Genomic DNA, 10,876 nt, shown 5'->3' on the forward strand with positions numbered 1-10,876 from the left:
ATCGCCTGGTGATTGACTTCTTGCAGTGTAATTTAAGTACTTCAATAATAAGCATTTGTTTCCGGGGCAATACAAGCCGCAAAATTTTCAACTCAATAAACTTGACTGGTTGGAAAAAGAGCTTGGTAGCGTGATTAGGAAGCCCCATCGTCACTTATGGTGTTAGATAACAGACTGGCTTTTATTACTTTCTTCAGAATATTTGTTTTACGAGTCCATATTTTGTGTTACGCATGCAAAGCAGTGAGCGTCGGATACTTTTGCATGCCTTATTGTCTAAACTGAAAGGAACTGAACGCCGTACGGGATCTTCAAAAGGTAATTGCTCAGACTTCCTTACGCATCTTCTTTTTTTAGATATTCCAGTTGAACATCTGTGTACATATGTTGAAAACTACGACAGGTAGACATGATTTTCAACCCTAATGACTTGCATCGGTGTAGTGTTAATGAGTACCATCTCGCACTGAATGCGGAGGAGAATTTGTACGCTTTATGTAGGCAAACCTTCCTTTCTTGCCTCACTTAAAGCCACAGTGATAGATCTAAATGCCGCATCCAAGTCGGTCCGCCTAAAACATCTCGTCAGTAGACTTCGAACACAGGTCCGTGCTGTGTTTTTCTCTCAACTCAATCCCCTTCCGCAGTCATCACTGAAGCGCATTCCAGGTCTTTTACAATTCTTCTACCAGCTGCTACGTTTAAAGACATCTAGTGATATGTTTTCCTCGTCACACCATCGGATGCAAGATGCTGGTTTGGTCAATGATTCGCACTCCAGTGGATATCACTCAGTCACGTGAGTGGTTTCGTTATTTTCCTAAAAACATGGGATTCCTTAGTGTAAACCGTTTACCCACAGGTTATCATTTCTAGAATTTTGTTTGGTTTCTCAGTGACCCTCAGAAACCACACTCATTGGGTTGGCTGTCAATCAATCAATTAATTTATCAGCTATAAACCGTTTACCATAGGAACATTGGTTCCGGCTGCTACAAATTCGATCACCGCAAAGTGACTAACTCTTACACTGTGCTGCACTTAGGCTCTCGAACATTTATCTATGGTCTCTTCCGAGATGCCGTACGATCAGAATACGATAGGCGAAGAAAATTGTGTTGTTCCAAGTGACCGCTTACTCACGACCCTATATTCACAGTGTGTCGTAGCATGTATGTTGTAATGAGCTACTTTTTAGTGTCAGTAGTAGAACAACGAGCCTGGTTTTTATCACGATTCCTCTCTATCTAACAGTCACGTTCAAGCTGTTTCTATTGGCTTGGGCGACGAACTACATAAACTTCCATGTATATCGATTTCCAAAAGAAAACTGCCTTTGGAAAGGCGTCACCCTGCGATGAGAGCGCAGTAAGCATCCCCTGCCAGCCAGATCCAGTCCCAAATTTCCTGGAATAGGGGTGTTTACCGTTCATTAGAATTGCCGTATCACGGGATTTTCAGTATTTAATTAGGTGAAAAGCCTGAGTCCCGACTGCAGTTTGACTACTGACGGCAGAGTTCAATATCGGTTTTGTTCCGCCAAGTCTCGGTCTAGAGCTAAAATTTAATCTGTTCTGTGTGGCTTGTGGGCCTTCGAACATTGTTCTATCTAGTTGGGTTTATTCACCTGCTATTCATAATTCATAGTCCGGCAAGTATTCATAAAGAAAAAAGGTGGATTTGGCGTTGGAAAGATATTCTCTTCTCCAGTATCGTAGTTTTTTGAAAGATGAATTTTAGAGACGAGGTCTATTCACATGTCATGTTGTATGAAGTAGACTGTAATCCTCTTGTCCCCATATCAGCCTGTTACTCGTTTCGTTTTGGTCTTCATCTCCCTTGAACATTTGAGGTGTGAATTTATTACTAGCTTCTGTACAACGCTACTTTTCGTCTACGTCCCGTCGTTACCCATATGCCCGAGTCATATCCCTCCATACCCTTTGTTGTGTATTCCTGTGACTGTTGATCATGCTTATGGAAACGCCTCAAAATATGTGAACTAGAGCACATATATCAGGTTACTCGCCTACTGCGACAGGCATGGGCAAAAAGTCGTCACTTGGCAGATTGTTATACCTAGTTGTCACCTCACTTTCATCGAAGATTCATCAGCTATTGTAAAACCTGGTCATAATGGCTACCGTCGTTCCTGTGCGGCAGATCTGAAGTATATCGTTTACGATGGCACTCTTAGTTTAACGTGCTTTACGCCAAAAAGACTGCATTCCATTTTCCTTCCGGATTACAGAGCAACCAATCAGCTGTCACAGGTGAGGCGCTCATCCTCCAGCACACAGTTTAGCAATGGTATTGCGACGCATTCCGGGCAAGCTACGTTCCCCTCACTGGCTAGTCTATGGGGTCAGCCCGCAGTGGAAGCAAGTAGGCGCCGGGCCTCATCTGGAGCGACGACTAGTCGGCTCATCTCTCGCTCGAGTTCCCGAACCGCTGTGACACAGAAGAGTAAGGTCTTTAAAACGATTGAAGGTGTCTGGTTACTTTTTTCCATGCTGGCTCGTCAGCAGTTTAAGCCATGTTTATGCTGTTTTGCATGCGTCACTTTCTCCTTTTAGTGCGAAAAGCCTTTGATGGTTAAGTTCTTGTTCTGTTAGATTATGTGAATTTGACATTGTTTTCACCCTTGACGGTTAATACCGCTGGTCCTGGTGACGAGCGTTGTTTCACGCGTGACGATAGTATTTTCCGTCGCCAGTATGACGTTCATATATTATTGGGCTGAACTGAACACTGCGTACCCGATACAAGGAGAGAACGGATATAGGGATAGATAAGTTGAACTTTTCACGTAATCGTCATACCTCTACGTTCGTTTTAACAGACCGTTTAGTGTAACCGACTGAGCTTGTCCTCATGTGAGCCCTCATCACTTTTGTTGCTTTCCGGTAACTTACCTACAACTGCGGAATTTGGTTTTGTAGACATTCTACAATACTTGGTTTCGACAGCTTTGCGTGGTAAACGCCAAAGTTTTCGTATATGCCTCGAGGTGTCACTACAACTCCTGAATATCTGCATGCCCATGGAGCATCAGTTAGCTCTCCAAGAAGCGTCACTGTTTAGCGAGAGACCACATCATTCACTTTCCCCTCATTCGCATATCCTGGTGCGATTGTTGTGGCGAAACACTGGACTCGAGTCTCGGTCTTATGTGCTCTCGTCAACAATGATTCCCTTGACTGTCTCGAGATGTGGGCTCTGGTCACCTGCTGTACAAACTGAGCGCGTTACCACTAACTTATCAGCTTTCATTTTACGCACCTGAATTGTTTGGTCTAAGGCACTTAAGAGTATATTAGTATCGTATCGTTCAGCTGTAGCACCCTTTCGGTGCGTAACTGCCATGCCACCCGAAGGATGCACGAGGGCTGGGATACTGTCAGGTTGCCCAAACCTAGACAGGGGAAGTCGAGAGGCTGAGGTCGGGTTCGACCATTTGGACCATCTCGCCCCCATGCTTAAGAGTGATCGCTCTATGACTGTCGTAGTTATGTCAATCTATTGATGTGCCTCGGCTTTTCCATTTTCGTAGCTTCATGGACACTTGTAGACTGCCAGATAACTTTGCTTTGTTAGTACTCAGTAGTTGCGTTGTTTTTATATTTGTCTTCATATTACTCACCGTTGGAGGCCTCACTACATACAGGGTTACTTTTTCAGATATGATGATTCGGGTGCATCCAGCGTGCTTCGGTGGAGTAGTGGTAATACGTTCTCCTCGCACGTTCAAACTTCAGCAGTGTTGTTGTAGTCAGTTTTATACGCACAGTCCCTAGTTCTTTCAACCGGGCGGTGATCTTCCCATTGCACCAAAACTGAGCGTAGCGTTTTCCCTTCTGGAAAGCTCTTCTAATGTTGACCAAGTTCAGCAGTCTCCGAAGCTTTAGTGTCAAAAGCGAAACCTTGTCCAGCAATAAATCTACCGATGGTTACTAAATTTTCCCGAAAAAGATAAACCTACTGATTTTTTAAAGCAATAAGCAGAGGTTTACACGGTCCAATAACTCCTGAACGGTTAAAATCCACTCCGCATCACATTTGCATTGTCCAGTGACATATGACATATCACCATATGTATGATGATACTGCTTTCGATAAACTGATGGCTCTACTAAATACCGGAGCAGCTGTATCGAGGATTTCTCCATATCGTTCGACGTGACCTGTGCTTACCATCAAGAAATATATTGATCTTAACCGTATTTTACCCATCATAAAGCGTAGAGTTGTTCCTTACGGCGACTTTGTGGGGCGGCGGACACTTTGTTCACCTCACAACTGCAGATGTTTTGATGAGGTCCGATAATTGCGGTCCCGCTATTGACAACCGTCAAATTGACATTCTTTTCAATTAACTCCGCTGCCTTCTGGAGAGGCATGTCAGACATCGAAGTGCTTCTGGCATGCAAACGGAGACACCGTTTTCAGGTCTCCATGTTTAAGTTTCCTTATTTACAACAATCTATTGCAAGGGTCTCTGTATTTCACCGAGTTCCAATCCTCTGAAGGTAAATAAATTGATTCTATTTAGCAAGTAAATTATTTTTGTTGGATGTAACAGCCCGCAGATATTTACTACTGTCCATTATTGATGGGTTAATTGCCATCATTCGAGTAGTTTGTCGTTCGGAGGTGGGACAAACATATTCTCGGGTTTCGTACCTTCTTCCTTCAACGTAGGTGGTGACTGACTAAGCTGAGAAAAATGGCGATTCCTCCTATCGTTGTTTCCTACATGCAGATGTGATTACAGACCATTTATCCTTTCCGCGTTATTCTAACAAGCCGATGTCTCCGTCCACAACGACCAGCAAAAAACAAACCTCAGACCAAACCTATAAATTTTTTCCGGCCTCCGAAAATGAACACTTGCAAACCCGGGTATAGCATTTCGGTCCGGTTGATGGTCCGCCATGCAAATAAGCCCTGATACGACCACCGAACAATGCGTGGTACATAATACATCAATCCGAGACGTGGCTAGTTTTCAGCTTGTAGTCTTTCTTCATGATTTGTCAAAACACGATAGTGTGCTGTGATAGTGGCAGCGATTCGACCCCATTCACCTACAAGTTTACTAGTCAGACTAAGAAAGCGTGAGGCTTATGGTAGGAAAACAGTGTCATTTGGCAACCAAGCATCTCTTAAATGGTGTCTTCTCGCTTCGTGGGGCTATTTAACGTCGCCTGTCTAACTCAGAGGGATATCCAGAGTTTTACTGGGAATCTTGATGACGACCCCATGAGGGATTCAAAAATATCCGTGGTCTCGAAAGTCCAATCGTGAGAAAAAAAGTGAAGGAATGTGAGAAATACACGGAATTTCAAGGAATTCTTGCAAAAGAGCACTCAGCTTTAGTTTAGACAGTAACACATACAATACTGATGTTCCATTGTTAACTGATGGTTGGAATTCTACCATCAGATCGACTGGGTGCAGTTTTTGGCGTCTTTCCAAAGACAGGCCATTGCTCCGGATAGTCAACATCACAGTTTCCTGTCAGCCCTGACCTCTGATGCAACCCGCCCCCAGGACAGGGCTTCTCTCGTGAGTGGTCAAATGTCCCCTGCTCCGCGGGGGTCCTTGTGGTGGAAATCATCCTTCGCCATCCGAACTGACTGAATAATGCTTCTTCACCATCCTAACGAACACTGTTCTTATGATGTCAACTCCACTTAACAGATGACTCTCGAACTATGTCCTATGGACTCATGAAATCCACTTTCAGATTTTATTCACCTGCTTTGAAAAATGGGTTAAAACTAGTGGAACCTGTCACAATCTCCCACTCGAAGCTCAGAGTAATGTCTAACAATAAATTTATTGTCGCATCCTTTGAGATTTTTTCTTTTCTCTGTAGTCAAACCCTTTTGATTCTTACAAGTGGGTCTTGCATTCGTACCGTGTCAAGGATAATCAGTGTAAAGCAAGGACGTAGCCTTTGAACTCAGTATGAACAGTGCTAATTTGTTTAATCCTTTAGGAATTCACACAAGAAGACTCGTTATTACACGTCGGCAGATATCCTTATCGTATTTACCCCCCTGATATTATAGCTACTTCGTCGGTACGTTGTTGTGCGATCTCACCGACCGATTGACTGTCGTGTCCGCCACGCGAAAGCAGCTGTACTCGCATTCTAACCATTTACCACATTGGTGAACACATTTTGTGGTGCGTAAAATCGATAAAAGATGCTAACAACCAACTCAGCTGATTAACACCTGTCATCCATCCAATCGCCATTTTGCACCCAAGCGTTCTATGTGCATTTGATCAGGACAGGCATATTTTTCCACACTCTTTTCAATGTGCATTTGTACTAGCAATAACACATTTGTTTGGATGGTCTTTTCTTCTTATTCGTCTTTTTCTTCACACTTTCTACGGTATGTGCAACGCTGATGCACGGTGGTGGGTGAGTGCGTTAGGCTAGAAGGGTTGTTTGTATGAGTTTTTGTTATTGAACGCTGTATCAACTCAGTGATTTGTCACTTGGAAGGTCATGTGGTTGCGTATTGTCGCTACTCTTGCGAAACATATTGTAGTTTATTTCCTGTTGAATGCATTCTCGTAGTCCGCGTCTTTCGCGTGTTCCCAGAGGTGCGTTTCCCAGTCGCGATCTCACCGAATTTTGAGTACATACCCTCCTGATGCTCTTATCTGTTTATTTCCTGAGTCTTGCTTTCATCCTTTCGCAGATGCTCCTGTTGCAACTGTTCAACCGACCGTGCCTGAGGCTGACATTCTGCGGGAGCTAATATTTGTGCTGAATGGCGTCAGTGGCACCCTAATCAAGTCAGATCCGACCACAGATGCATTTTGGGTGAGTCCAGTTTTTGGATTTTTCTTGCTTGTTGCGTTGGTGGTCCACTACGCCCCCTGGAAGAAACCTGAGAATGAAAGTCACTCGGTCGAAGAGACCTTTTTGGGGGCACCGAGTTTTTTCATTTGCATTTTTTCCTCCAGAAAACCACCCACCCATCCAGAACCTAACAGAAATAAGGTATCACAATAGAACTGTTCTATGCCACAGACTCGAAATTACTACTCGATTATTACTTCAAAGCACCCGTGTCGTAAATGCGGTTGACACATTTAGCCGCCACATTAGTGAACTCCTTTTGCCTCACTGCACGTAGCCGACAATTTAGTCTTGGATGCGGGCACAACATCGTTTAGTGTAATGTTTATTAGTTCAAACACCGACTGAGATTGACACAGTTGGAAGACAGGGTGAATTACATAGTAGTAACTCGATATTTCTCGATTTCCTAGTAATCCTAATTGCATAACAATGCGTGTTTTTGATTACTTATAGTGTTTAGTATTTCTTGCTCAAGTATAGCTCAATTGAAAGCCAGCAGTTCCTTATGATGTAAGTACGCAATGTTATTAATTATCTGAAGCATTTACATCCAAGGGTGTAGGAAATTTTGTTCACTCACGAAATTGGTCGGAGAGGTACAACGGAAGTTTCACAATTCTAATGCAGTAAATATGCAATGCGTTATTTATTGGTCAGCCTTTCACAAGGAAGTACATTTTTTGAAGGTGTTTCTTCAAGTTTAATACAGCTTATTTTGTCTCTTTACTTGTTCCACCTCGATCATTTGTAGCATGACTTTATTGGGCATCCCTGTCACTCCTCATTCTCTTGGTTGAAAATGTGAAAAGTACTTCTTGATGGAACTTCTGAAGATAGTTCACTGAGTCCGCACCCCGACTCCGAAACGGCCACGATCTAAAATACAGTCCCGCAGTTTGAGAAACTTTCGACGGTGAACACTTCATTCTCGTCTCAGTTATGGTAGTGTTTGTTGAACTGAGGCTCCGTTTGGATTTACAAAATGTCGGTCGGGTACTTATTGATTTTCGAAAAAACCTAACCAATAATAAGGAAAACAATTACCACGTTTTCTGAAAGGACCGAATTGAGCAAGCGCTGAACTGATGTAATTTAATTTTCAACCCCAAAATGAATTTGTGTTCCCTCTCTTGCTGTGCCGCTAGCTGATTTTCACCAAACCATTGAGTGTTGGAACTGATTTGTATTGGAAACTGATTTTTTCAAACTGAAATATCCAGATCATCCCTTGCTGTCAAGAATGTTATCTTGAAAGTATACTTGCTGCCTCAAGGATTGAATATAGTTGCAAATGGCAGAGCGTCTAATCCACGCGACCATCTGGGTGTAGCCATTTGGTTCGATCAAGGTCTGCTGCGGTGAACGTTTTGTCTGACTCGAACGGGAGGCGAAAAGTACCTACACACTTAGATGGCAACAAAAAAACACGTTAAACATATGAAAGACTAAGAAAACACGTGTTTGAAACGGAAATACAGAAAATCGGACTTCTACTTCTGCAGCCTCATAAGTACGAAACTATTTTGGGAATACCGAAAGTAAAGAATGGACAATCGGAGGACTGGTTGGATACCGTGACCTGGCAAAACTGGTTGTCAGTGGTTACGAATGGACGAACAGACTGACGTTGATTAGTACTAGTTCCAGGTAATCATGCCCAGCTGTGCGCTTTGTCCTGCTTGGGAATCGTCATTTGGATAACGTGGGTAAAGTCGGCGACCGCGTACTATTCAGGTGTGAACTTTGAACCTGAATGTTGGTGAATCGCTCCCGTTTAATCCATTTGATGATTTACAATCAGATCAGGCAAATTTTTTACTCGTGCTGACGCGGAAATTTCTCAGACGCAACCATAAATTTTCTTTGAAACACCCAGTTCAGCTGCGATTTCGTTACCGCCGTCCCCCCCACTAGGGAATACCCCCCTTTTAGGAGTTTTTTCTGCTGTCATTCAGGGTATTTCTTCAAGGGTTGGGTGGTGTTGTGATATTCGTTTTTTCCATCGACCGATCTGCCTGTTGCGTATATAAATAAAAGATCGAATGTTCTTACTCGCTGTTTTTTGAACTAACAAAATTGAGAACATCAAAATTGACTCCAATTCCTTAGCCCTGCGTTCATCCAGTTCCATCTCATCCGTTGCCCTAGATCTCCAACAATGTGTACATTCATCCCGGTGATTGTGACTCGATTATGCGTATTTCCGATTGTGGATGGCTGCATGATCGCGTGCGACAATTCATCACTCGTATTCAACACGATCGGCTGGCTGGGCCAATGTCTCAAAGTTTGGCATCCGGACTACACGAAAACTTGGTTGAATATCATCGCCTTGTATCAACATTGGAAGTGAGTGCGTGCTGTGTGTTCTTGCAGGATTGACTCGAGGCGTTGGTTACTAGTGAAAGTCGATTACCGCATGCTTGTGGTCTATGTTTGTTAAGGTTCCTTTGAAAATTTACTTCAATTTTCGGTGCTTTTCATCCTAGACAGACGTTTTCTAGCAAACGCGATGATCTCTTTCGCCCAATCCAACTCCTAGTTTGGTGTCGCTCGAGTGTTCGGCGTGTTTGAGATCAAGGTTTGTACAGTCAAGGGTGTGTTTTGTTCAGTTGGATAGTTGACCTTCTGCGTCCGTATCAGCTGCCCTGGTGAACGTTCTGAGGCCAGAGTGCTCTCACCACATTCCGATTAATGATAGAATAGTACTACCTATGGCACGTGGTTTTAGAAACATTGTGTTGCCAGAACCATCTGATACACTGAATCGGTCATTTGCTCCATCTGATCAATATGTACTTCACTTATCGAGCGACTGATGTACGATTGAACGCCAGGTTGTTTACCATGTGCGCTCATTGGTCAGCCAGTCATATGGTCAGATCAATGCATCAAGTAAACGCATTCGAGTGGCAGCGTTGGAGACGATCTGTACTCAACAACAAACGCTGAAGCACAGCATGATCGCCACGTATCTGATTAAACCAATAGATGGGTCTCGCTTCTGCCAGAACAGCTTCCTGGGCGACTAAGTCATTTCCAAAACAGGGGATTCACTTAATCACTCAGCGTTTATCTACTGTCCATCACTACACATGTTGGCTCAACGACCTTCAGATCACGCTATGTTGCGCAGATTTCTAAGCATTCAACGCCGAAGCGACAAATGGGAGGGGTGTCTAAGGACAACAGCGCGAAGATGGACTTATACGGTTACTTTCCACGACTCATTCTTTCATTATGCCTAAGTAGACCGCCCAATAGTTGTTATAGTATAGTAAATTTATAAAGTGCGGAAGAACGTTGTCTTTAGAAATGGGCATAAATTTCGGAGTGCAAAAAAGCGTCATAAGAGCAGGAGAAATAATCCCCAGTGTTGAATATGTGTTTCAAAAGCTTCATTAGAGACGGAGGACCCACAGATACCGGAATGGGATTCTTTAGAAGTAACCAAGAAGTTGTCACTAGAAGGCATCACACACATACTGTAGATAAAACAGTGGAAGGTATATAAGCATGCCTGTACCGCACCCATTTTGTTTTACTCCGTGGTTTACACTTGAGACCAAAAGGATCATCAATATCCCCAAGTATGTTCATGAAGGTTCTAGAAGCCAGTGCACAGAAGAAGTTGTCCGAACAGCATTCCAGATCGAAGTCGTAAATGGACTTCGAGACAGTGGGTATTCAGATACTCTGTTTAACCCTCAATGAAGAGCAATATCGGTCTGCATGATGTGACCCAACTGGGAGTGTTTCGGGACCGATAATATTTCATATAGACAAGAGAAATCTGAAGTAATCTTCAGGACTCTGGAAAGGACTTTCATGAGAGTAACGTTTCGAAAATGAATAATGATGAAGCTCCGTCACGAAGAGACTGGACCTTACCGTGGTGTGGCGGTTTGTGTACCTCGGAGACCCATTGAGCTTTACTGGGGTTGTCCGCGCGACACTCACAGAGTCTCTCATACCAGGTTGGTCAAT

The 10,876-nt window shown here is 43.5% G+C and overlaps 1 protein-coding gene across 1 annotated transcript in view; it reads left to right on the forward strand.

The window, feature by feature from the left end:
- Positions 1-233: 233 nt before the first annotated feature.
- Positions 234-10,876, forward strand: part of T265_01206 (hypothetical protein) — a gene marked incomplete at both ends in the record, with an annotated part of 30,586 nt that continues 19,943 nt past the window's right edge. Inside the window, 6 exons of the mRNA XM_009165191.1 lie at positions 234-318; positions 538-605; positions 648-799; positions 2,252-2,466; positions 6,723-6,847; positions 9,038-9,238. Coding sequence (XP_009163455.1) covers positions 234-318; positions 538-605; positions 648-799; positions 2,252-2,466; positions 6,723-6,847; positions 9,038-9,238 — 846 coding nt within the window. The remainder of the gene's footprint in view (positions 319-537; positions 606-647; positions 800-2,251; positions 2,467-6,722; positions 6,848-9,037; positions 9,239-10,876) is intronic.

Source organism: Opisthorchis viverrini (genome assembly GCF_000715545.1).
Source record: "Opisthorchis viverrini unplaced genomic scaffold opera_v5_13, whole genome shotgun sequence".
Taxonomy (NCBI): domain Eukaryota; kingdom Metazoa; phylum Platyhelminthes; class Trematoda; order Opisthorchiida; family Opisthorchiidae; genus Opisthorchis; species Opisthorchis viverrini.